Below are 27,380 nucleotides of genomic sequence, written 5' to 3'. Positions count from 1 at the left end.
CTGGGTTGTAACCACGTGCAAGAAATGTGTCTGCAGATCTCGGATTGATTTGAGTTCTTTACATGGAGTACTTGCTTAAACAGCGTCACTATCGTGCTGGTGCTTATGCCTGAAGATGAAATCTAAGGAGGTGATGCCGCGGTGGAGAGGGTGAAGGCTTGGAGGCTGGGGGAGACCAGCAGCTGTAATGATGGAATTCATTGTTTGTGTGCATGCAGAAATGAAACAAGAGTGTATTGAAGCAGAGGTGGAACTTAGGCCCCAGTACTGACACCCTTTACAAACAACACGAAGCCTTTTGTCTCGTATTTGGTCTGGCATACTATGAATGTGTACTGGCATTGATTCCTAACCAACGTGTAGTATCTTTAGAGATCTTGTGACGCGTTAAAGCGTATGTGATACTTGTATGAAGTAATGATCACACAGTGACATGTTTGTTTGGGATCAGTTGCACACACTGTTAAAAGTAGTTAATTTTGAATCCAGCTTTTCTGTGCTGCAGACGTATGGTTGACTGAGATGGGTTTTGCACAAGCTTGGCTCTGTAAGGAGCAGGTGAGGGTAGTTTTCAATGACTGTGCTTGTATGTGTGTTACATCCTTCCGAGTCACCCTGGGAAGCTGAGCTCGGTGGTGTTCCTCCTGGTGAGTTAGAAGCATCATTGTACCTCGGGACAGTTGGAGCCTTCCCACAAGTTCTGAGGGCAGGGTGACGCCTGCCTCCTGTCCTGCCTCCTGCTCGGGGCTGCTGTAGCCTGGATTTTTCTCACTGCTTTCAAACCTTTATAAGTGGTGACCTGCTCCATTTTCTGCTTATGTTGGCTCCTTCAAACACTGCGAGGCAGCTCTGCTCTGGAGATCTGCATCTCAGCATCCTGCTAATTACACTGGTTCTGCCAGGACTCACTTGTTGATGGGGAGTGTGGAAAAGGCTGTGGATGTGGGAGGAGCGCCTCAACCCAGAGTTTGAGAACATCTTCAGCAGTGCGAGAAGGAAGCAGTGAAGCAGAAGGCAGGTTAGTGTCTGGAGAGCTTTAGAATAGGTGGTGGCACATGCTGGAAGGCAGCGGGTGCTGTTTGGACACTTGGCTGCCTGGCAGCTTCCTGCTCCTGCCGAGTCCCTGGCATTGCTTTGCGTGGAGGCCACTGCCAGTGCTTGATGGGCTCAGGTTGTGGAGCTGTCTGACTAGTTTGAGACCGGGGGTAGTAACTGCTAATGATCAGAGAGACAGGCAGCACCAGAACCTGTCTTCAAAGAGCAACTACAGAATGTGGTGTTGGCCAGATTCAACAGCTCTGCCCTCGATTACGTCTGGAGAGTGTACTGGAGAGGGGCCTGGAGTGAAAAGCTTGTTGAGGCATGAGTGTGTATTTTAAACTATATAATTAACAGAAGGTTGTTTACAACTGTCCAGCCAATATTGGCTTTAAACCAGTGCGCAAGACAGTGTTTAGAAGAAGTTGGACTGGCTTTTATTAGGCATCACAATCTGGAGGGTTTATCGTTTTGCTGCAAAACAAACAGGCCATGTGCTGCCTGAACGTTGGGCAGTTTGGGTCAGGTAGGTCTCTCCATCCTGCGTTGTGTGTCTTTCATTCACCTGGTCTTCTGCTGGCTCATCAAGTCTCTAAACTACAGATTACTGGAAACTGAAAAGAAAAGGTATTTTGTGCCTTTGTCACTTCTGAAGCATCCTCCACTGGCTGCTGTCTCCTGAAAGCTGCTGGGATGTGTGAATCATTGATTGCAGTGGCCAAGCCTGCCACTGGCTTGAGGAAGCATTTGACCTGCAGCTCCCTGGGTTGGCATGGTTGTTCTGAGAAGGGTTTCATTCAGACAGGATTCCTCCTGCGGGAATTCTGGATCCAGAGTCAGTTCCTTGTTCTCGTGAGAGCATCGTGCCACTACCTGAACGTGCAGATCTGCAGCAAAAAGGCCAGTGAGGGAGTTGGCTCAGGAGATTTCCCAGGAGCTGCAGGACTTACCGTGCCTCTTGAAGCTGGTGAATGAGTCTTGTGCCTTCCAGAGGCATCCAGTGCTATTAACAGGGAAGCTAAACCCAGGATCAGTCAGTCACGCTTTGCTGCGTGGCTTTCTGGGGGCAGGAATGGACACGGGCAGAGGAGTGGAGCTGGGAGAACTCCGTGTATTCTGGCTTTGGTTTGGGTCAGATTTCAAAGGATCCTTCTTTGTAATAACCTTGGAAAGATGCTGTTTCCAAGTTCACTGTGAGATCATTCTCGGGTTACTAAAATGCTGTTAAAATCCCTTCTTTGGATATGCCCTGAGAAATTTGGATCAGGCTCTGGGGCTGCTGTAATAGCGGTGAGGGTGTGATCCGAGGGAAGCATCTGGGCCTGGATGCTCCCAGGCAGGCGAGTGCTGATGCCCAGGTTCTGGATGAACTACTGAGAACATACCTGTGACCCTTCATTCCTGCTGGTTTTTGTGACCTCCAAAATATGTAGGTGATCTCCACACTGCACCATCTGTTCTTTGACAGGTCTGCGCTGTTTAAAGTGTTTTTATGTTACTCTTACCTTCATTTCGATGTGTTGAGTGGTTCTGTGGCTTCTGTGCTTAAAACTTCCCAGAGAATTAAAACCCCACTGTTGACTTGTGGTTAAACTGCACTTCTCTGCTCAAGGTGTGAGCGTGGTGTGAGCAGCCACCACCGCCTGCCCTCGCCTCGCCCTGTGCCCCCGCTAGCACAGGGGGGGTGCTCCCAGCACAGGGGGGTGCTCCCAGCACAGGGGGGTGCTCCCAGCCAGGCTCGGCCGCGTTCTCAGTGATGCTTTCTCACACTTCTGCTGTTTTACTTCCTTCTCCCTCCCCCCTCAATAGAGACATGAGCATTTGAAGTGTCTAACCTGTTGCCTTTCAATTAATGGGCATTTTCCCCTTTCTGTGCTTTCTCAAGCACCCAAGGAGGTGGAGGGGACTATGTTGTAGTCAGTATCTTCTAGCTTGTGTATTGATCAATAATTCATTACCGGCCTTGGTAGTACTGAATAACATCATGTTTGTGAAGAGCAAGGTAGCAAACGATGGCTCATGCGTGTGCAGGCTTTGTGCTGGCAGAGGTCTTGGCTTAAACATACTTTTGTTCAGAAATGGGAGGAAATGTATCACTGCTCTGGTTCCTCATGTTCTATTTCATGTTTGTTCAGCCTGGAGAAGAGAAGGCTCCTTAAGGGGACGCCTTAGAGCAGCTCCAGTGCCTAAAGGGGCTGCAGGAAACCTGGAGAGGGGCTTTGGACAAGGGCCTGGAGGGACAGGCCAAGGGGAATGGCTTTAACCTGCCAGAGGGGAGATTGAGATGAGCTCTGAGGCAGAAGCTCTTCCCTGTGAGGGTGCTGAGGCGCTGGCACAGGGTGCCCAGAGAAGCTGTGGCTGCCCCATCCCTGGCAGTGTTCAAGGCCAGGTTGGACACAGGGGCTTGGAGCAACCTGCTCTAGTGGAAGGTTCCAGACAAAGGTTGCTACAGCTTAGAGGAGCAGGCCTAGAACTTGTTCATTAGTTTGTGGAATGGAATAATCCGTTCTGGGAATCATCTGGAGCAACCCCTGTTCAGAGCAGGACCAGTTCAGAGTGTCTTTCTCCCCTTATGCTGCAGCTCATTTCTAGAGTAGTGCTCGGGACAAGTATTTTGGGCTTGAGTGTAGCTGCCTGTTGACAAAGCAAGACTACGTGCTTCTGTTATGACTAACGCAAACATTTGGAAGGTAGAATGGTGGTGTGAGTGGGGAAACTGCTGCTGGACAATATTGGCTGGCTGTGCTGAAAGAAGATATGTTGTTAGCAGTAAAACCCAAAGCTGTTGAACACAGCTTTAGAGCATATGAGTCTTTAAGAAAGCAAGTGGAACGTCAGGCGGTGAAGACATCAAATGGCAGAGCTGTAAGAGCCAAAGCAGAACATTAACATCTGTAACAAGACTATACAATGACAAGTTTGTTTCAGCTGGGTGAAAGCTTAGAAGCAGCATAATCTATTACAACATCTTTGCTCTCAGTGTTTTGCCTGTAGATGGCACGTGCTTTTTGTGAATGAGTCTATGAGCTGGTGACTGCAGCCTCAGAGTCCGTCCTTTAACACAAGAACAGGTAAAACTAATACAGTGGAAACCCTCTTTCTTTTTTGTAGAATTGAAGGGATCTTAATGCTTAGACCTCAGGTACAGATGTCGGTCACCCCCTGCCCTTGTGCAGGACTGGGGCTGCACTGGTTCCGCAGCTCCTCACGTGGGTCTCTGCCCCTCAGCTTTGCACAGGGGGTGATGCTCTCCCCTTGCCCAGCAGCTCTGGCTCTGCTCTGCCTCGTGAGCAAACAGTGTTGTCCCACAGACATTTCCCCAGGGCCAGTCACTCTTTAGCTCTTTTCAGTGGCTGTCAGTGGCTTTGAATCTGCATGGTGAGAGCAAATCCTGAGGACTAAAACAGAAGGAAAGCTGACTTCCTTATGGAAACCATGCAGTTTAGCTTTGCCCAGGTGCTCTATCTTGGAGAGGATACACACATACCATTTTTAATCTGTCATGATTCTTTTTGGTCTTCTACACCATCACTGTGTTTCCTTTATCCTCTGTTTTATGGGTTCAGGTGTTTGATTGGTTCAGGTGATTGAACTGTTGAAGTGACCTGTTGAAGGTGCTGCTCCTTCAACAGCCTCAGGTTTGCTTAAATTCTTGGTGAAACCGCTTTATTTTGTTCTCCATACGGCAATACCTTCATCCCTTTTCTGGCAGTCAGATGAATGTATAAAAGCTGTAGCATTTATAAATTGGTACTGGTGATATCTGAGTCAATCACAGCACAGTGTGAGCTGGTTGTACGTTCTGAAGGTGCTTTACCATGCCAGGCTTTACCATGCAAGGCGTGCGTCTTCCAGCGCTGGAAATCCTGTTAGAATTTGAAGAGGACGATCGGGGATTATGGGCTTTGTCCTTTCTTACGGGCCCTTCTGCCACAGAAGCACCTGCCACACTCAAAGGCAAGCAGGAAACGTCTGCTCACATCGCTGCAATACAGTGACCTTCAGCAGCTCAGCTTGGGCAAGCGATCCGGCCCCCCAGCTCCTGCCTGGGGGCAGGGGTGATGTGTCAGGTTTATTTCTGAAGGCTTCAGAGCCCTTGCTCACAAGCACTGGTTCTGTGAAGGCACTTGCTATTTCTGCACCAAGTAGGTGGATGTTTTAATAAACCCAAGCCCACAGATGGTTTCACTCTGTTCTTTGGCTCCCATGTCACTGGGTCAGGCACAGACCCACCTTCCAGGAGTAGTTCTCCTTGTAGTTCTCCGTAGCTTTGTTTCCATCCTGCTGGCAAGCGTAGCAAGGGATTTTCTGAGCAGTATTTTGACTTCGCATTTGCTCTGTGCAATAAATAGTTTCAATTTCCATGTAATTTTCACCAGTGTTTTGGGAGGAAACTGTCCCAGTAACATCACTGCTGCCTATAAAGCGTTTGCAGCAGCTGGTAGCTCTGCTGGCAGCGAGCACAGTGAGCAAACCAGAGACTCCAGCAGTGCTACCTGTGTCCTGTCAGCCCTGAGGCTGGCACAGTGTCCTTTGCTTCCCTTACTGCCAAGGGGACAGGAAGTACAGGCAGTCACAGTAAATATTTCCTGGTGTGGGTGGTCTCTGAGCTCCATTGACTGTTGAAACCTGGTACTGGACGTGGCATTCTGTAGGGGAGTGCCAAAGGTTGTTTTCCATCCTATATTTCTGTCTGTGCTGCGGGCAGCTGGCTCCTCCATCGCTTGCTCTGCTTCAGCTGCGTCCATGGAGTGCCTGCCAAATGGGAGCATTCCCACCCAGAGCCGGAGCCTGTAGGGAATACACAGCCCTGCCTGGCCTCAGGGCTTCATCCCTAAAAAGGGATGCTCGGAAGTGCTGCCTGCGCGAGGGCAGAGGGGTTGGTGGCTGCTCGATGTGTTCTGAAACAGCAACAAACCACGTTTCACCCTTTCTAAAGCAGGGTTGTGGAGACCACACGCTCAAAGGAGGTATAAATAAATCAGCATGTGATTAATTGTATTTGGGATGTACAGCATAGGAGAACGAAAAGGACATAGCCAGGGATTTAACCCTGTTCCTTTAGAATCTGTGCAGAAAAATTTATCCTAATCCAAATCTGAAGCTGTGGCTGCCCCATCCCTGGCAGTGTTCAAGGCCAGGTTGGACACAGGGGCTTGGAACAACCTGCTCTAGTGGAAGGTGTCCCTGCCCATGGCAGGGGGTTGGAACTGGATGAGCTTTGAGGTTTCTCCCAACCCAAACCAGTCTGGCATTCTATGAAAATGTATTCTAAATACAGTTAAAAGCTTCCTGCAGCAAGAGGATTGTGTTGTTCCCACACATTAACCAGGAGGAAGTTCTCTAATGATTCTGAAAAGGTCTGAGGAGAAATTTGCCAGGTTGCAGATTAAGGAATCCACCCTCTGTTGTGTCAGGGACACGGCCCTGGTGACTTTTTGAGCTGCAGGTGGGGCAGGGTTCTGCCTGAAGCAACTGAACATTGGCCTCCAAGAGCCTTGGCTTGACCTCTTTTTCAGTTCCATAGTCAGTTCTTCTTGCCTGTATCCAAGCCCAGTCATTAATATTTCACCTGGCATGTGCTGGAGCTGTTCCTGGAATGTCGTCTTTTCATGCTAAACTGTGTATAATGGGGGGAAGTTATTTGCAAGGTCTTGTTTGTGGGTGAAACACATTTACAAGGATGAAACCTAAAAGAGTATTACCAGGACTTGAAGCTGACCACAAAGCGAATGTTGGATGACACAAGCAAACAAACCAGCACTTTCTGAGGCCTCCTGGGAATACCGACCTTCCGCACAAACACTCCTCAGCCTTGCCCAGTAATTCGTGGTGTTCCTGCTGAGTGTCCTCCTCCGCTGGCACAAATCAAGGTTTTGCTTTTGTTCTCTGGTTCAGCTGCCAAAAGCATTGGGCTTTCTGAAGATGCCCACCCACTGGTGAGCCGATGGAGTCCCTCGTGCAGAGAGCGAGCAGTGACTCAGGGGGGTGAGGATGCGCAGCAGCTGGTACCAAAAAATGATGATTCACCAACATCTGAAAGCATTTCTCCTTTGGGTAGGGTTTGTTCTAGCTTGCTCTCATGAGGCTTTCAAAAGAAATTAGACCCTCTGTGAAACTTGGAAGGGAGAAGAGTTTACTCTGAAACTGTCAATGAGAGGGTTGTGGAGGATGAAATTATGGAAGAATGAGGTGTAGTTGTGCAGGTCAGGAAATGCCTAACGTGCTCTTTCAGTCAGTGTGCTCTTGATGGATCTCTCTCCTGAGGAGAACACACTGGCAGTGGTGTATGAAAAGGAAACACCCGAACCAGCAGGCTGGCTTTGACAAAGCTGATCTTCACAGAGAAGTAGTTGCCTTTGGTTGTCTTAGAGAGGCTGTAATCATCCCCAAAAGACTGCAGAAAGTTTTGGAGGCCTTGCCTGTTTTCAGGTCTGAGAATTGGTGATAAATGTGATAGCCATGCAGGGGAAGGTACAGTCGCAGCTGGTGTTTGGAGGCATCTCCTTTTGCTGGGAAGAATCCTGGATTCTTCCTTTAAAATCATTTGGCACTGCAGGGGAGAAGAGCATCCTGTTGGTGGGGAGGGTGGTGGGCACCATGCCCGGCCATGCTGCCGGGTGGAAGCTGGGCTGGCTGCGGGGTGAGAGCACAGAACAGAGGCTGATGACCCAGGAGGGATGACATTCAGAAGCTGTTTCCTAAACGCAGCTGGAGTTAAACCCCTCTAGCTCCAGGCCTGCTCCACTGCGCTGCCTCTTCTAAACAGAGGGTGGACGTGCTGCTGGGCAAAGGAGCAGGGATGCTCCTGCTCACTAGCGACTGATTTCTGTCGACAAATCCTGTCTGGTTGCTTCTGTCCATGACACACACACACTTTGACAGCTCTGTAGGACTGGCAGCTGCGGAAATGGGTCATTACCTATAATTTTGTCACAAATCATTCCCTCCAGACTCATCTTTGTCTCACAAACTCAAGGAAATTTGGAGGATGAGATGGCTCCCTGTGCTGCCCAGCCCTCACAGAGTGTTCCCTTGTGGTTACAGACTGTTGCATCTTGCTGTTGAATCCTATTTTAACATAAACTAACGTGTTTTCCTGAGTGAATGTCTCTGTGTCCTGCTGCATCAGGAATGCAATCTCAGGTTTATGTTGTCCATTCCACGGGCACGCCAGCGTATTGAACATCCCATTTTTGCCTTGCTGTAAATGTTATTGCCTCTGTGAGGCCAGTTTGAATTATTGAAGCTATTGGCTTGTAGTGCTTTATAATTTGTTACCCTTTTAACTGCCTTACCCGTCTAACATGGGTATTGAAATACGAGGTGTAAAGTTTGCACTCTAGTGCTTGGGTAGCAGCACATGATGAAAAGGATTGTAGAAGATAGTCCTATTCTTTAGTGCATGTCTGGGTCTCGGTGCAGCTCTAAGGAGTGATGGTAGTTATGCAATTGTCCCGGCAATAGCAGTTAGAGCTTTACAAGTGCTTGTAAATGCTGCTATTTATAGGATGTGCACTTTGTTTAACCAAACGGTAATCTTTCTCTGCAGAGGGAGAAATGTCAGAGCGGAGCGGTTCATCCTTGGGATGGGACTGGGCTGCAATGTCCAAAGGAACAGCACTTCATCCTTAATGAAAAGAGAGGCTTCAAATAGGCTTGTACCTGGGGAATGGAGGAAGATTGTAACTTTGGAATACTTGGAATATTAGTATGAAAGATCTGTGGGGCTTTGCAGGTCATAGGAGATCTCTTGTGAGATATGAAAGGTGTGCTTTTAGTTCTCAACCTGTTACTATCGATTATTGAGAAGCAGAACAAGCCCTTTGTTCTCCCAAACTTCCCTGCGAATATGGGAAGAGAGGATTTAAATGTGTTTTATTTCCTGCTCTTACTTTGTGAATCAGTTTGTCCAGGGATATTTTTAAAACTTAGAGCCAGAGTGACAGGACTTTTGTTCATCTTTCTCTTTAATAAAAGACCCCGTATGTCCTCTTAAATATAACTGGTGGATTCCACTTCAGGGAATGACGATATTAATAACGGGAATCAGGCTTAAATCCAAGAACAGAAAAAACCCTTCTTTACTGAATTAGTTACATGATCCACTTGGTGATAAAGGTTTCAGAAAGGGTTTTTTTCCCCCATCTCTGTGTTACTTTGGTTGTGCTGTGTAAGTCGTGTGTCCTGGCAGCATTCACACACATGGTGAAGTTATTCCCTTCTTCCTACGTGCCCAGTAAGTGATTGGATTAAGCAAGAATTAACGGAGGGATCCTGTCAGCAGCAATGCAAGTGCAGGAGGAGGCAGCAGGAGGACAGTTGCTCGGGAGAACTGATGGGACCTGCTGTACGCTGGTGCCAATACATGGTCAGTGAGGAGAGGAAGGGGTGAAAAAAGGGAAAAGAAAATAATTCTTTTTATAAAGACTGAAACATTTAAGACACAGGGGAAGCCTTTTGTAGAAGGCAGGAAATAAATCCTGGATTGTTTTGTGTCTGGTCACTGCATTTGTTTTCAGTGGTGCCCGTGGCCTCCCGTCCCAGTGAGAACCTGCAGCAGAGATGAACGTACAGTCCCTGGCAGAGCTGGGCTTCCAGGAGCTCTGGTGCGTGTGGTTACAGAGAGCTCCTCCCGGATTTGCACACTGACTTCTCTTGTACTGGCAGCAGATTTGCTGCTGAAGTTGTTTCTAAAGAAGGAAAATCCTTTGTTTAATAGTTTTCTACTGGAGTATTCTTAGTGTAAACAGGGATATTCACTGTTGGAGCCATGCTTTTGGGTTGTTTCAGTTTTATAATCTGGATTTGGGGAGGTTTATTATTTGGGGTTTTTTTGACATCATAGAGATTTTTCTCTGTGGAATTTTTCTGTTTCCCATCCTTACAAAGGACAGATGGACTCATCTGCTGTGCACTCAGGGACAGCTTATAGATTATTTTGCTTTGTGTCATTTAAAACATTCTTATTTATGAGCAAGGAAGTTGGTGATAAGCACATGGTTCGTGGTGCAGAAAGGACCCGCAGGCTGCTGCTCCTCTTGTCCTAATAGGCTTAAAGGAATTACCAGTGAGGTAAATACCAGTTCCGTGCTGGTGGTGGGCAGGGCAGGGCAGCGCGCAATGCAAAGGGTGTGTTTGGGGTAAAGCCCTTCCCATAGGATTTTAGCAAACACAACACTGCAAAGGGAACAATCCATTCCGATTTCTGAGGAGGACTGTTAATCATTTTGTACAGATAGATTGTTTAATTAAAAGCCCAGACGGCACCTCAGGACATGAACACTGTAAGACTCTGCTTGAGCCTGGAGTGGTGTTGGCATGTGCATCCCTGAAACACCCTGTCCTGGTTCAGCTTGGCCCAGGAAAAATCCTGGCTGCAGTAGTTGTGAGGAGGAGCAGAGGGAAGAGCCAGGCCTGCACACGCTGTTCTCTTCATTATCAGCAGGAAGAATTGCAGGAGAGATTTTGGTGCCATTGGTAATTTCATTCGTGCATCCCGAATGTGCCCTAGAACAGCCGAGGGGAGCGAGACCGGAGCTGAGGGAGCGTGGAGGAAAACAGGGCCCAGAAAAGGGGGCAGTGTGGCTTGGGGCTTTGCTGGATGGAGCTGGGACGTGTAGAGGGTGAGCACAGGACTTTGCTAGGTCTTGTGGAAGAAAACGGGATCCTGGAAAGCTGTAGTATAATAAAACTAAGGTACAAATATCATCCAAATGGGTAAGCTGTGGTTGAGCAATGTTGGCTGGAGACAGCAGTTGTACACTGTTAGCAGGGATTATGTCCCGCATCGTATACTCGCTGCCTTGCGTTCCGTTGAGGATCAAGTTTTATCCCATTTAAGAAGCTCTGTGCCCCCTTCTTCCTGTCCAAAGGAAAAGAGCTCCAGGATGAGAGGAGCAAACATATTCTCAAGCACTGCAAGGCAGATGCTGGGTTTGCAGCTGAATTTTTGCCCTGTGGTATTTCCTGTTGGCATCACCCTTACTGCAGCAAGATTCCCTGGTTTAGAGCATAACTCTCCTTACAAAACCTTTGCAACCTTGGAATGTGAGAACATATTCATCGGATTTTAATGATGTTTCTTAGAATAAGGAGTGGGTGAGGGAGGAAGACTTCATTCAGATCTGTGAGACAGAGGAAGGGACAGATTGATGCTGATAAGCTCATTGGGTTAGTGCCTGTTTTGGAAAGGAGAGGTCATGGGCTCTGCGGGGGCTAGAACAGGGTGTAAGTGCTTGAGACACAATTCCAAGTGGGTTGGAAGATGAAAGGGAACGGGCAAGGTGAGTCCACAGCCTGCCCCAGAGAGGAAGGCATGAGTGCAAGGGACGAAAATAAATCCCTGCAATCTATGTGCCAGTGTGGTGTCAGGCTGCTCAAGGGAAGCTGAAGGTGAAATAACCCTTTTCCAGACTGCGGGCTCAGGAAGGCAATGGTCTGCGGTGGGGTTTGTGCTTTTTAGGTTAATATTCACATGCAGGGGCTCCATATTCCACAGAATCTGCAAATAGGCGTTTTGGTGGGGGCTTAAATACACACCAAAATAGATCGGGCGAGGGGAGCCCAAGGGCTGCCCAAAAGTAGACAAGAGGGTGGCAACACAAAATTGAGCCCCTCGGTGAAACACGGTGAAGTACAGGATGAATTGCCTCAAAATCAAGAGAATGACAGCTTTTAAAGGGGAAAAAACTGAGCATCTAACCTTACACAGCCACCAGCATCTGCTCCAGAGCTTAAATATGCTTTTTATTAGGACAAATTCAGGTTACTTCTTGTTGCTGAAATTGTAATTACTCTGGTTTGCCCTCGTCTCTGCACTAAGGATATAATTAAAGCCAAAGCTGCTCTGCCTTTGTGGTGAGAGCCTGGAAAAACTGCTTTGTCATGGCAAAAGTCATATTTGGCTGGAAAAGCAGCCGCTTGAAGGTCAGCTGCTCAGGTGGCACTTCCCTGCTGCGGCCACAGAACGGAGATTTACAATAGAAAGTAGATGGCAGTAATTGAGATGATGGCAATGCAGAGCTCGTGTTTAACCGGCGACTGGCAGCACCTGAACTGCAAACACTACTTGTGGAGACGTGGTTTTACCTGTGCTCAGGCTCGGTCTCTCTATTGTGCGCACCAAGTTAGACCTTTCAGTTTGACCTTTCAGGCTGTAGGTGGCAATTTTTGTTGATTCTTGAATAACTATCTGAAGAATAAGCTTTTTATTTGCTGTATACAGTTAAATGAGGTGGCTTTATGCTTCCACATGGCAGCCAGCTCGTTTCCCTTTGGATGCTCAGGATTTCTGTCTCGTGGTGTTACCTGTGCGCCTGGGTCTGTGCCACGCCGGGCTCTGAAGCTCTTTGTTTGTGTGCAGGAGAGGCCTGAGCAGTGCTGCTGCAGTGATCCCTTCCCCTGCTCTTAATGCCATCTTGGGCACCAGGACCCTGTTCTCACTATGAGGAGTGAATCCAGTTGTATGGATCAGTTCCAGCAGAAAATGCAGATTATGGTAAGTGGCAGCTAAGCTTTTGGAGATCTGGAGAATATGCATTTATTTCCATTGTGTAACTCTAGGCCTTAGCTAATAGGTAACCAATAACACTCTCAGACACACCAATCTGGCTGTTTTTGTTAACTGCAAGTACATTCTCAATGCAGCTGAGCAGCTATTTGTATTTTAAGAAGGAGTTGATGTTTGTATGAAAACATCGAGGTGTTTGCTTTGCAAAAGAAATCTATTTCTTTATTTTGAAGCATCTCAACCCTTGAAACTTGCTAATGGGAACTCAGTGCTGTGCAGAAGCTCTTGTAGGCTTTGAGATGCATTCTTTGGTGGTTAGGTCTGATCAATGAATAATGGTGTTTGTTGCTGCTGTTCTAGGGGAGGAGCAGGATGTCTGTCCTTGTGATACACTCTGTAAGCAGCCTGTCTGAAAGGCACCTTAATCTGAGTTTAGCTACTGCATGAATTTAAATTGGAATGATGTTATTTGATATTCATGCTCCCTCTACATCAGTACTTGCATTTCCTTTCTTGTTTTGCAGGTTCTTTTTCCTTGCTGGATTTTTTCAGTTCTGTTGAATGTGTAATTACAACTATGGCAACAAGAGTAGAAATAAATTCTACTTTGGCGTCTTTGACGACAGTACCTGACTTAAATGAGATCAGAAAGGAGGATAAATCACAGCGTGTGTATGTGAGTGTGCTTTCAGATGCAACTAGCAAGGCAAAAGAGGCTTCAGCATCACTGACTCTGGAAGAGAAGAGCAAGTTTGGGAGTACTCTGAGATCTGCAACGATGCCATCGCTGGGATCACGACCAAGGCTCTTCCCAAAGCCCTTTTCGAAGGAGAAATCTTCAGATACTTTTGCAAATGTAAAACCACCTGTTCCAGCTTTCAGGTCAAGTAGTCTTGTTAGAAAGGGCCCTGAAGAAACATCATCTGTTAAGGTATTGAGTGGAAATGTTCCTCCATTAGTAGATCAGAAGGCAATAGACAATGAAAGTAAGGCTGGCAGTGAAGTGGTCACAAACATGACGTTCTACACTGGGCCCAGTGCAAACACTGTCATTCTCTTTGAGGCAGCAGGCACAGAGCAAGCAAAGGTGAACCTGGCCCAGGAGAAAAGGGCTGCTGATGACCGCAGAGTGTTTACGACTATGCAAACAAAAGAGCTGCAGTGCAATGCGAAGCTGGAGAAACCATCTGAGACCTGCAGGAGTCCTGAGGGGTCTCTCCATAGGCAGATATCTCTTTCCTCCAGTCTCAGGCCAGCTTCTTGGAACTCCCTCAAAACTGGTGAAAAAAAAGATGCTTCTGAAGTTCGTCCAGGGGAGAAAACCGATGATGATGCATATAACATCGGCAGAAAAGTTGATGTCTCTATTGATTTGCAGCAAAGGCCAAAGCAAAGACCAGTATCTGCTATTTTCCTGGAATCGCTACGGGATCAAAAGCATCGCACTGTGGAAGATGCTGAGGAGACAGCTCCTGCAGAGAAATCCTGGGCTAGGAAACCTAGGCCTTTGTCCATGGACCTGACAGCTAAGTTTGAACATAAAGATCTTTCTCCTTGCAAGAAGACTTGTTCCTCTCACGACAACAAGGAGAATGCATCGAGAACATCTTTTACTGATGTGGGCTGTCACGGTCAGGCTGAAATGGGGCCAAAACCTGAGGAAACTGAATTTAATAAAGGCAGTTCTAAACCAACTCTGAAGTGCAGTAGTCAGGATATTGGTATCCTAAATAATGGAAAATGCATCTGGGAGACAAAGCTTAAACCTAAAAGTGAACAAATTGAGACAAAACCAGAACTAACGACTAACTTGCAGGGTTCCGAAAGAAGCCGTGAAACCACGTGTGAAAACAGAACTGTTAAGGGGGGGAAAAGACCAGATCAGAAGGACACGTGTATGATCCCAGGCTCTGAAAGCCCTGCAGCTTCCTCACAAACAGAGAATACTATTGTAAGAGGTAGTGTTAAAAAACACATTAGTTTGTTTACTCCCGAAAATCCCAGCACCTCAATGGATGCAGAACTGCTCCCATCAGCTGCTGAGAAGGAAAGCAGAAGTGTGACCATCCAGCAGAGAATCAAAGAGCTGACAACAGAAAACCCTGAGGCCAGGGCAGGAAACCTGCGCAGGTCACTGCCGTCACGACCACGTTCTGCAGACTTCACCAAGATGTGAGTTCAGAGAAATTCTGTTTAATCCTCTTAACTCCACCTCATGCAGTAAAATTTGTTCTCTCAGTGCCATAAAACTGATCTTCTTGGTTCCACTAAATGTAATTTTTCTTTATACTGTTATTCTGGAGCCTCTTTCTCACCTTTTCTTACCCAAAAAGTAGAAAATGTAATGAAACAGAGCCTGACAAGAGCTGCAAATGACAGCAAAAATAATGCTGTCAGTCTGGTGGCTGTAACAGTATATCTGTCATTAAAATCTCATGCATTTTGAGATCTTGAGGTGAGCACTGTAGCCTTGCAAGCTTCTATATTTGTTGGAAGGCAGAAGGATGGTTCCCATGTCTCTGACAGCAGGACAGAGTATCGGGTTTTCAGCCAGACAGGAATCTTATTTTGCTGTCATATTAAAGCCTGAAGATCGATGATGTCTATTCTGCCGGAGCTGCGGCCCTGAGCAGTGCTATTAGGGTAATATGAGATCTGCTATTTTTGTACACCCACCCAAAGGAGCAAAAATCCTGTCCAGTACAAAGAGATTGAGTCCACGATAAATGTGTTCTGTCAGAGCCAAGTTGGGTAACTGCGGCCGGCAGCCGAGGGAGGGGATTCTCCTGCTCTCTTCTGCTCTGGTGAGACCCCCCCTGCAGTCCTGCATCCGTGTTCGTGGTTGTCTGTCATGCAAGAGGCAGAAGGACAGAAGAGTGGTGGGTTTAGGTAGTGTAAGGGAAATGTGCTTCACTTAACGAGTGCTGCGGGTGTTTTTCAGCGGACCTGCTTTGTGAACCTTGGTCTTTCAACATTGTGATCAAAATAAGATTTACCTGAGGCACAAGAGTATGAGTATCTCTTCCACTGTGCCTCATTATCTCTAAATCTTACACTGTACAGTCAGCTGCATAATCAACCATTTTTTGGGAAACAACAATCCTTTGGTTTAGATGCAATGAAACCACCAAATACAGTTGCTGACTATGAAATGGTGATGTTTCTCCTTTAAGAAATACAGGTTATTGGCCAATTTCTACCAGCCTGCTTTGGTGGGAGTGTATTTGCTAACTAACTCGCTGGAGTAAAGGAAGTAACAGAAATCTCTTGGTTTAGGTTTTCAAGTCTGACTTCAAGCAGTGAAGCAAAGCCTGAGAAACCCACTGAAATGAGAAGCGACTCTATGGGGGAAACACCAGAAACCCCAAAGGTAAGAAAGTGGCATCAAGCCGGTGCGGTCTCCAGCTGGGTGTGCATTGGTTTGGAAGGCAGAGAGCACTGTCCTGCGTGTCTTTATCAATCAGTGACTTGAAAATGGGTATTGAGAGTATTAAGAGTGACATAATCCTAATAGGTTTACTTGTGTGAGTCTATCTTTAGGACACGCCGATCAAGTATGGGAGTCTTCAGTGCTGAGTGGTTCTGGGGTAGCTGGGGTTATGAACCTTCTCAAGTTTTGTGCTGTTTTGGCATGTGTTGTCTTCTCTGGAGTTCGATGTGGGTATAAATTCACCACAGATTAGAATGTCTTGTGGAATCTGCGCTCAGGAGTTCAGTCCTGCATATCACGTATCAACACTTCTTTCCTTTTTTGCATTAAAAGGAAAAATCAAGCTGTGAGATAATTATGTTATAATCAGGAGCTACACAATTGCTTAGTTACCTTGGTCTGAGGGGATTTTGTGTTTAACCTGTACAGACCATGTTGCACAGAGTAGGCACAAGTAAGTTTGAAAATAAGCTTTCTTACACACCTTTTCAATAAACTCTCCTAACTGTCGGATTTTCCTGTTCCAGAGCAAGGAGATCAAGCTTGGCCATGGCACTGATTGCACTGAGGCACATGCTACTGGGAACCCCTGGAAGCCCCGGCAGGTTTTGAAGATAACACATAAAGCTGCTGAGCTGGAGAGGAGTAGGAGCTTCCTTGGAGACAGTCAGCGTTTTCCCCAGCAAAGTGACAGCTCCGTCTCCTTCACAAGCAGCTTGGAAAGAAAACTAAATGCAAGCACACCTCTGGAAAAGACCTACATTAAAACTGTCCGAGCCACCTTGTTTGACCATCATGTCCAGAGGCATAACGTTGCTGCTGATCACCCTGGAGCTGATTCTGCTCTGAAAGTGAATGATGAGCCTGAGGCAAAGCACGATGTGGTGACTTCAGGGCCCAGCAGACGATCGTGGGTGGGAGAAGTGGAGGAAACCACAGGTATAAAGAAGGAGTATCAGAAGCAGCCTGATCTCTCAAAACATACAGCATATGGAGAGAAAAGTGGGAAACCAGCTGGTTCAAGTGAAGACAAGAAGATGACTTCAGGAATTCTCTTGGAAAAATCTTTGGTTGAGAAAAGTGAAAAGCCCACTCCCAAACATGCAGAGGGCTCTGTGATTTACCAGAGAGTAGAGCCAAGATATGAAATCTTCCAGACCTGTGGTGAAAGAGCTCTTAGTGAAGCCATTACAATGGTTCCAGAGAAAAAGGCCATGACACTCAGAACTAGAAAATCATCTGTGAAGGAGAATAAAACCGATGAGGATGTTTCACCCACTGGTCAGTTGGTTAGGACGAGTAGTAAAACTCTCTACTTGAAAGAAGATAGTATTATTTCGGAAGTTAGAGACACAAAGGTGTTTACAAGCAAGGCTGCTTTGAGAGAACCCGCTGAGTGCACTTTACCTGAACAGAAAAAAGATTCTGATAAGACTAGTCCAATATTAATAGCTGAGAAAATCCCCTATTCTACAAACAAAAGTAAGTGTTTGGGAATGAATGAAGAAGCAAACAAGCCACATTCTGAAATTCAAAATGAAAAGAGTGAAGCCTCTTCCTTGGATAGAACAGAAAGGTTTAATGTGATGAAATCCTCTTCTGAGAAGAGGACTTTTAGACCAGGAGGGACAGACAGCTATGAATACAGAACCAACTTGGATTGGGAAGTTACTTCAAGTGTCAATAAACATGGGGCCCAGTCCTCTGTGCTTTCAGGTGGACAATTTAGTACATCATCCAGTAGCCCCCAACCTGATCCAACAGCACTAACGGTTAATAAAGAGGAGCCCAGGGCCTTTGGTTTAAGGAAAAGTCTAGACTTTACTCGCAAAGAACAAGGCTTTAGCTTAGGTAGTCCAGCTCGTGAAAGCAGTGAAAAAATGAGAGTCACAGATCCAGAAGACAAAGTCAGGAGAACCAGAAGCAGCGTTTCTGACTTGAAGATTTCTGAGAGGTGGAGGAGGAGAACCTTGCCTCAGGATTCCATCAAGACCGAAGAAGTCATCTGGCTCACCCCTGACAACATCAAAAGGCTGAGTAGGACAGATTCACTGCAGTTGGATGAAGGCTTAGTTAAAAAGAGAAGCAAAAAAAGCAAGGAAGGGGTGGAAGGGGACGAGGCAAACCAGACTGCTCTTGGCAGGCCTGCTGATGACTTGAAAAAACAGAGTTCTGCCTTTGAGCCAAAGGCAACTTATTTTGCAGTCACTTATCAGCTCCCTGATAACAAGAAAGAGAAAAGCCTCATATGTGCTCCTAGTACAAGTGAAAGCAGGACAAGTTCTAGCTCAAGTGAGGGAGCCACAGTTAATCTGGACCCTGTTTTCCCTGGAAGGTCCAAACCTTCCTTGCAGCAACCAGATACAAACGTGAGGAGTACAAACTGTAGAGAAGCCTCACGGGAAGTGCACGTTCACAGGGATTGGGGCAAAGATGACCACAAAGATGGTGTTTTTTCCAAGAACATTGCATTTGGTAATTTTCCTGTATCTACGAAAGATCACCAACAGTATCATGAAAAAGGGCTGGATCGTTCTAAAGAGAAAATTGTAGATGTTGATGCCTTCGTGTTAAAACCGGATCTGGAAAGTTCAGCTCAAACTGATCTCAAAGGTAGCAGAAGAAAAGCCTCCTCTTACCATGAGCCCAGATCCCCGCTGTGTTTTGCACAGTTACCTAAAGACAGTGAACCAGCCGCCCCGAAACGGAGTGAAAATCACTCTGATTTACCTGGGAGGAAGGCTGAGGAGGGTTACAGGTCCCACATCCTCGATATTGATGCGCTTATGGCAGAGTACAAAGACGACCCAGTGAAGGCCAGTAATGTTCAAGACAAGCTCTCTGAAGAGCAGAGTTCGCTGAGTAGGGAGAAATCAAAGAACAAGAGAAACGTGTCAGATAGGGTGACTTCTTCCTATAGCTGGAAAGAGTGGAAGGGATCAGATCACTATTCTGTTGTTAACAAACAAGGTGAGTGTGCAGATGAGTACAACAAGCCAGAGAAATTAATTCTAAATGAAAAGAGCAAAGAGAAACAGGAATCGCATAGCCCTGAATTTGATAAACCAAAGCCCAAAGACAGAAAGTTCCTTCCTCCTTACTGGGGAAATCCGAGCAGCTTTTGTCCAGAGAAGTTTGTGAATTCCCCTGTGGAGTTCACGAGGAAGAAAACTTTCATTGTTGATGAGGATGAAGAAGTGAACTTCAGTTCCAGGAGCCAGAGTTCAAAGTTGGTGATCGATAAGGTACAGCCCATCAGCGCGGTTGGTGCAGACCAAAGGGTGGAAGTGAATTTTGCTTCCAAGTTGTCCATAAAGGCGGATGATGGCCTCTTACAGAAGAAGTTGGTCACAAAAGAACAGTCTCTGGAGGCATCTCCAGAAGGTGATTGGAGCAAAAACGTAGCAAAGATCTCTATAGTGAGGAACAAAGACGGTGCAAATAAGACTGAGTGTGAGAATGACTCTTCCAGTGTGAAAAGCAAAGCTGATTGGAAGAGCTATACCTCTGGCTTGGGAAGTGCACCCTCAGATTTGAGACGATCCTATTCGGAAAAGAGCCGCCAAGGAAAAGACACTCTGCTGCTTCTGCAGGAGGTGAGGGCAAGGAAGGATCTGCACCCGTCCCGGCAGAGCTTCCCGCTGGAAGGAGCTGACAGCGGATGGAAACACAAGGTGGCAGCTCGGTCAGAGTTGTTCTTCTATGAGGATAAAAAGGTATTGCACAGGGTATGCAGGTGTTCCTGGAACTGACACTGAAAGTGAGGAGAAGCTTTTATTAAGTGTCTACACAGCTTTTCAGCATCAGCTGTGACTTGGCAGCAAGTGAGCAGGGACATCCAGTAGAGTTCCTGTCCTCTGGGTTGTGTTTTCTTGAGGAATTTGTATTGTACTTCATGACTAGATTCTTCTTTCAAGTGCATAAATATTTATTGATGTTTCCATGGGAAGCTTGGAAAAGCTTTAAAGTGTGTGCGTATTATTTCATTAATGTTGGGATGTTAAACTGTTAATTCTGCAGCTCTATAATTATTAGAAAAGTAGTAGTTTGGGTTGATTTTGCAAGTTGTCAGCAGTGATCTTGGAGTTCTTTTTGGGTTGTTTTTTTATCTTATCTTTTTTTCTGAAGGAAGCAAACTCATAGAACCACAGAATCCCAGAAAATGGTTTGGGTTGGAAGGGACCTTAAAGCTCCTTCAGCTCCAACCCCTGCCCCGGGCAGGGACACCTTCCACTAGAGCAGGTTGCTGCAAGCCCCTGTGTCCAACCTGGCCTTGAACACTGCCAGGGATGGGGCAGCCACAGCTTCTCTGGGCACCCTGTGCCAGCGCCTCAGCACCCTCCCAGGGAAGAGCTTCTGCCTCAGAGCTCATCTCATCTATTCTGTATTTTTACTGGGTGAACAGTCCTCATGTGTAGGTGGAACTTCCCTGCTCATCCTGACTGGTGACACGTTACTGCGGAGCCAGGTGAACGTTGATGCCTGCAATGTTTTCCATTTGCATTTTCAGCTTTGAACTTCCTCTGTTCTTCTTTTCTTTTCACAGGCTTCGAGGAGAGAGTGGAGCAAGCAGAGTTCAGATAGAACAGACTTCTTCTTGGTTTCCACCCAGGGAAGCCACCACAGCTTTTACAAGGAGAGGAGGGCAGACGACAGGACGGTACGTGGCTGTGGAGGGGTTCTCGGGTGGGGGCTCTCAGCTTAGGCCGTGAAAACTGAACTATTGCACAAACAGAACCATTTCAGAGCCTGGAAAATGACAGCTTGAATTTTGTTCTGTTAGCAACACACAGAGAACTATTTATGTGAAGGATCACAGCTGACGTTTTGGGTTGTCTGATTTGTTTTTTGGGGTAAACTCCCACTTAAAGTTGTTGTAAGAATATCACTTAGGTGATATTCTCCTAAGTTGCAGAAGGATGGCCTGACTTCAGCCCACAGTGGAATTTTCTGTTGGGAAATGGCATCCTATGTCCAGGTGTTGGTCTGAAATACAAAGCAAAAACCTGGATCTGCCAAAAGTTACATAAATGAAATACCAGTATTTTCTGTGGAAAATGCAAGGTTTGAGGCCACATCAACAGCACAGAACTCACCGGTTTTAAGAGAGACATTGTTGCTGCCACTGAAATCCTTCCTTACTGGAAGAACTTGTTTGGAACCACTGCAAGTGCTGTGGGTTTTTTGTTGGTTTTGTTTTTAACCTTGTGCATGGAAACAGATTTGATACACTGGAATAACACTGTAGTCACTTCAGAGTACACTCCGTTATAAGTCCACACACGCATCTTTGCTCTCTTTGAAAATCTGGGTGTCCCCCATCTTTTCAGAGCCCTTCCCCTTGCGTGGACAGGGGGTGACTGAAGGGTGTTTCCATTCTGACTGTCCCAAGGTCATCTGTCCTCTTGGTCTGCTGCACACTCGTGTGGTGGCTGCGAGTACTGCTGCTTGCAGAGATGCTGGTTTTGTAGTTAGTCACACTGCTATTTACAGCCCTTCGATAGAGAGCAGACAAAGAGAAAACAAAGGAAAGGAACCGAGTTCTTTTTTCCAGTGAAGAAAAAGGAAACCTGTAAGGATTTTGTAACAAGTTTCCTAATAGGAGTTTTGGAAACAGGCTCATCGTCTTCCAGTTCTAGCCTTAAAACTTCATGGAAGGTATCCAAGGGCTCATATCCCCTTGTCCTTCCAATTTCAGCATGGCCTTCAGCTTGAATCTTCGTCTTGGGGGGAGTTGGGGTTATTTACAGAGTTAGCAATTATCACTTGATCCCTAAAAGTTGTTATGTGCCATCAGCTTGTGGTGCAAATATGTAAGATGATGTTGACAAGGCAGAATATGGGGGATAGAAGTGCTGTCAGAAGTAGTGCTGGGGTGGTTGAAATCTTCAGCTACTGGGCTTACATAAACATGACTGTTATTCTCCAACGTGGTTGTGAAGTGTGAGGTGGCTCGGGATGGACCCTTGACTTTGCCCAGTGTAGCCTGAGGCAGGAAAGGAAGGCTGAGAGCCCCACCAAATAAGAGCACTCTGTCCAGCACCCACTGGAGTTGCTTTGAAGAGCTGGATCGTGGTGTATTTGTTCTGCAGAGCAGTGGCAGCAACAGGGGCAGCCTGGTCTCTGTGTGTGTAAAGCGTTCAGGAGGTGGAAAGCTCACCATACTTCCCTGTTTGCCAAAGCCCCACACAGATATCGCAGAAGAGGATGTAAAACTGAACTATTTCTTCTGGCACCAAGGTTGAAACCTTTGTTTTCATTTGGAGAAGCTCTTGGTGTGCAGTTTGCAGTGTGGTCGCTGTTCTCTTTGGTACGTTTCAATACTTCCCTCTGGTGGAGAGACCTGTTGTGTTTGTGTTGGAGCTCGAGGCTGAGCTCTCTCTAACACACCATAACTGCACCGCACTGTGGTGAACCACCTGGATTTCAGAAGGTGTTTTCAAGGGTTGTCTTTCATAAATCAGGAGGATTCCATCACAGCTGACACATGTCTTTAATTCTCTGACGTTGGGTCACAAACCTCAGTTCCTGGTGAAGTCATCAAGACTGATAGGAGTCTTATGAATTACAAAGTGGGGAATGTGCGATGTGGCTCACCCCACCAAGTAAGGTAACTGCACTTGTGTCGGGCCGAAGGGATTGTGCCTTCATCTGCAAACAGCAGCTTTGATGCAACTATGAGTTAGATCCAAATTTGCTACTTTGTGTAGTTCAAACAGAGCACTCTGGTCCTAAAGCTGGTGTAGGCATGAATTATTGTGAAGCCTCTGGTTATACATTTTATCTATTTATTTTATCATAGAATCCCAGAAAATGGTTTGGGTTGAAGGGACCTTAAAGCTCCTCCAGCTCCAACCCCCTGCCCCGGGCAGGGACACCTTCCACTAGAGCAGGTTGCTCCAAGCCCCTGTGTCCAACCTGGCCTTGAACACTGCCAGGGATGGGGCAGCCACAGCTTCTCTGGGCACCCTGTGCCAGCGCCTCAGCACCCTCACAGGGAAGAGCTTCTGCCTCAGAGCTCATCTCAGTGTCCCCTCTGGTAGGTTAAAGCCATTCCCCTTGTCCTGATGTCCTTTGGTGAGGAAAACTTGGTATCCATATAAAGATGTGGCGTGTGGGTGGAGAAGGATTTGTTTAAGAAAATCATGAGCTGACTCTTAGAAATATTTTGGAAGGGAACCGCAAGGGAGAGAAGATAAATATTTTATAAACATGAGCAGATGAATTTGTAGTTGGGCCTTTCACAGATCTGCAGTTCCCAGTTCTGCCCATGACAGGTCTCTCCTGCCCACTGGAAAGCACGCCTTCTCATCTCCGCGTTGTGTAAAGCCTCCAGTGCATGCAGATGCACTGAAAACCATGCGTGGAAATCTGGAAGAAAGTGAAAAGAACTTGTCAGCTCCGCAAGGTCTTTCAGGTGGTGATTAGAAAAGTGAGGGGTGTTTTTGTTAGCCATCCAGACCCAGAATTCCAAGCAGAGGAGGCTGTGGTGTCCTGGAAGGTGTTGTGCCCCCTCCACGCTGTTCCTCACAAGGAAAGGTGAGAACTGGAGAGAGAACAGCCGTCAGGGTCCTCCCTGGACTGGCTCCGGCCACTTATCTTGCCTTTTCCCATCCAAAGCCAGACACAGGTCAGAAAAGCAGGAACAGGTAGAGGTGTTGCAACTCTCTTCACAAAGTACCTACCGCTCTTCAGTCATTCAGTTCTGCTTCCTATTGCTGAAACCAGCCCGGAGGAGGGTGGCTGGTGTTGGTTAAGGACTGGGTTTGCCCAGGCTTGCTTCCTTTTTTGGTAGTATTCGCTTGCTGGGAGCATTCCCGTGGTGTATAAAAAGTCACTTTGTTGTGTCTGTTTCTTCTGGTTCACAAAAGACGTTTTTCTATTTAAAGCAGCAGCTCTTTTCACATGTGGTTTTTGCTTTTCCTTCTACATTAACTGAAAATAAGGTCAGCTGGCAACCCTGACCACTAACAGCATTTCATAACCCAGCCTGCCCAGCAGAGAGGGGGGAGAAGCTTCTCTTTCCCTCCAGATGAAGAGCTTTTTAGCACGAAACCCAAAGTACTATTATTAATTCCAGCCTAACGCACTCGGGATTACAGAGAAGGGAGAGGTCGGAGCAGTTCGATGCTAAATAACAAGTGGTGAAGTCACATGGTGCCGGGAGCTCAGCTACCGCTTATAAGTAGTCCCAGCATCTGTTAAAGGCACAGAGCAGAGCGTGGTGACGTGGGGCTGGGCAGCACACACCATTCCTACAGCGTTCCTGCTGCTTCTCATCCCACCGCTCTGCTCTGAGCTGCTGCCGGAGGCGGGGAGGAGCAGGAGCCTGGCTCTGCCCACCATGGTTCTGCCTTAACTTCAGCTGTGGAAGATGGAGTATTATTACTGTCCACGTCTGCTGAAGCTGCTGCAGTATCTGTGGGTAAGTGGGCTCGAGTTGTGCTTGTCAAGTTGGATGTTTGTAGCTGTTTTCAGAGATACTGAGGATGTTCACAGGCAGCAGTGGGTTTGCTTTGGAATTTTGTTCTGATGTAGCTAGATAGTAACATTGAACTTGGGGGTTATTTTGGGTGAGAAAGGCTATTTTATCTTTAATACTCACTTAAAATAAGGAGACTGCAGACTACTTGAATGTGCCTCAGAAAACCCTCCTAGTAACTGGAATTTCTTCCTTGTTAATGTCTAACTATAGCAGTTGTAGTTTTGTATTACTGTGTGTTAGAAATACTCTTCCTGATGTAGTGATGGGGAAAGGGGAATGGCTTTAACCTGCCAGAGGGGAGATTGAGATGAGCTCTGAGGCAGAAGCTCTTCCCTGTGAGGGTGCTGAGGCGCTGGCACAGGGTGCCCAGAGAAGCTGTGGCTGCCCCATCCCTGGCAGTGTTCAAGGCCAGGTTGGACACAGGGGCTTGGAGCAACCTGCTCTAGTGGAAGGTCCCTGCCCGTGGCAGGGGTTGGAACTGGAGGAGCTTTAAGGTCCTTCCAACACACACCAGGCTGGGATTCTGTGTGTTTGGAAGCTGGGCTCTGGCGAGTGCTGTTCCCAGGGGTGCTCCTTCCCCTGCCGCCTCTCTTTGCGTCAAGCAGCAGCACCCCTGGTTCAGCAGTGTGGGATTTCACAACTCCGTGTATTTAATTTGGCTGTTCTGGGTCTCTCGTGTCTCAGGTAGCGCTTCCTCTTCAAACAGCCCTCTATGAAAAGCTCTTTCTGAGAGTCTGCTTGGGCAGGCTGCTGCCTGGGAGGGGTTACTGTTGCACAGGGATTGCTATTTGATATTTTCACATTCATAAAAGATGAGTGTGATTGTAAAGCGTTATGAATAGATGCTGTACTACTTTGAGCCTAATTCCTTAATGTTTTAATTTCTTCTGTACAAATCCAGCATCAGTTTTCATTTGCTTGTTGTGCTGTTTGCATTAATCTCACGACATTTTCAACTGTAAATCCATGTAAGCGGCACTGACACACTACACCCTTTAATGTTAGCTGTTTGCTGGCCTGTTTTGAAACTAGCAGAGTTGGCTTCCCACATTTAGAGCTGAGTTTTACAATCCTTGCCTTGTGTGTGCTGTGAGCAGTTGTGATCAGAGATGGGGCTGCCAATGCAAAGTTCTTGCAGCTGGGAGAGAAAATAGTGCTCAAAGAACTAGGTCTTTCCCTGTTGGAGACTGTAGTGCTGTAAACCATGGAAGTCTTTGGCCATTCTGATTTTCTTTAGCTATGGTTTTAAGAGGCAACCTGTCTTTAAATCGCATATTAAAAGGTGACCATGATGTATCAGACTTCAGTGTGATGAGGGAGTGGATGTTCTTCCTGGTGTGAGAACGCTGAAAGAGATCTCCAAGAGATCTCCAAGTGCTTTTGCTTTCACATTATCTGGTGATTTTCCATAAGGCCAGAAGAAAAAACCCCAACTTAACCCAAACTGTTCGATCAGACCAGATCCTCACTGGGATGGTGTCTAACATGGGGCAGTTTTAGTCTGTAACAGGACAGGTATGTTCTGTTTTCTGTGTGTACAGGCTCTTTTAGGGACCTTGAAGCATTTCTTAAGGTGTTCTCTTTAGTGCACTCCTGATATGTTGCAGGAAGATATTGGACAATAGGATATTAAATACATATATAAAAAAAAGAAATTTTAAGGGAAAAGCACATTTGTGCCTTTAGTCTCTTTCTGTGGTGATGTTACAGCTGAAGGCTGCTAGGGAGGTATCAGTTCTCTCTTTAATCAGGAGTAACTAGAGATGTCGGGGTTAGTTGTCAAGTGTTATTTAATCTATCCTGGGGAGCTAAGATACTTTATTCATTAGATGGACATACCTGAAGAACCTGTAACTCTTAATTAAAAGGCATTATAATGAAAATGCATTTTAAAAGCTCTATTTTGAGTTCCCAATGGGTTGCATCTCTCCTGCTGCGTAGTTGCTTTACTCCTGCGCAGTGGTGTAGCTGTGGGACACAGGGACACAGTCAGTGCCAGCTGTGTGCCCATTATTTGGTGATTCCTCTCCTGATCTGCGGACAGGATACGTGGTGTTGTGGTGTGTAGGGACATTGTCAAATCCTCAGAGTGTTTTTTGAGCACAGCATAGCTGTGGTCTGCCTGAGCATGCGGGAAGTGGTGAGTGCCCACCGCAAAGCCTGCTTTTTGTCACTAGGTTGTGTTAGATGCAGGCAGAGGTCAGTCCAGCAATGCAGCCAAGAGATCCCTTTTCAGTTGGAGTTGTGATAATGAGGAGAGCAAGCTAATCAAACCTGGGTCATCTGCACCCATAATGAGGCCTGCTGCGGGACTCTGAAGTACTGCAGCTCGCTTCATGTCAGTGTTTTCCTTAGTGTGATGGGATTGCTGAGGAGCAGGTTCCCGGGCAACACCTAGGGTTGGACTTTGTGATGGGTAATGAGAGCTACTGAGGACTATGGCTGCAACTGTACCAACCAGCGAAAGAAAGAGCAGTAAAAGGAAAGCCAGGAGTGCTGATGGGTCGTGCAGATCACTGCATAAGGCTTTGAGTGTTTAGGATAGCTGTTCCAGAATCAGAAGTTCCTGGCTGGTGTGATTCGCACAGTCTGATTTTGGACAGGATAGTTGATGTTTCCTTGAGAGGGGGAAGAGCAGGACTCTTAAATACCACTCTGTTTGGTTCACCCTCAGTAAATTGTCTTTTCATACTATAAATGTGCCTGTTGTTGGGAGAAGTTTCTCCGCGGCTTGTGGGTTTGTGACTGCAGCAATATATCGATGCTTCTTTGGCTCTGACCATTCGGATTCGAGGTGGTGTGAGCTATAAGCTGTATGGCACACAAGTAAGCTTTTGCTGTGATGGGGAGAAGAAGGGTCTGGGCTTCCTCTTAGGTCTGTCTGCAGCCCTTGCTGGGGCTGTCTGTGGTTGGAC

At 46.7% G+C, this 27,380-nt stretch overlaps 1 protein-coding gene across 1 annotated transcript in view; it reads left to right on the top strand.

Annotated features, from left to right (window-relative positions):
• KIAA1671 (KIAA1671 ortholog) overlaps positions 1 to 27,380 on the top strand; it is a 67,250-nt gene that overhangs the window by 7,968 nt on the left and 31,902 nt on the right. The window contains exons 2-6 of the mRNA XM_030501041.1: positions 12,404 to 12,538; positions 13,075 to 14,722; positions 15,827 to 15,920; positions 16,508 to 19,696; positions 20,527 to 20,640. Of these exons, the coding sequence (XP_030356901.1) occupies positions 13,128 to 14,722; positions 15,827 to 15,920; positions 16,508 to 19,696; positions 20,527 to 20,640 (4,992 nt within the window). The 5' untranslated portion in view covers positions 12,404 to 12,538; positions 13,075 to 13,127. The remainder of the gene's footprint in view (positions 1 to 12,403; positions 12,539 to 13,074; positions 14,723 to 15,826; positions 15,921 to 16,507; positions 19,697 to 20,526; positions 20,641 to 27,380) is intronic.

Source organism: Strigops habroptila, chromosome 11 (genome assembly GCF_004027225.2).
Source record: "Strigops habroptila isolate Jane chromosome 11, bStrHab1.2.pri, whole genome shotgun sequence".
NCBI lineage: Eukaryota > Metazoa > Chordata > Aves > Psittaciformes > Psittacidae > Strigops > Strigops habroptila.
Note: the sequence above shows the minus strand (reverse complement) of the source record. Positions and strands in the feature narration are given on the sequence as shown.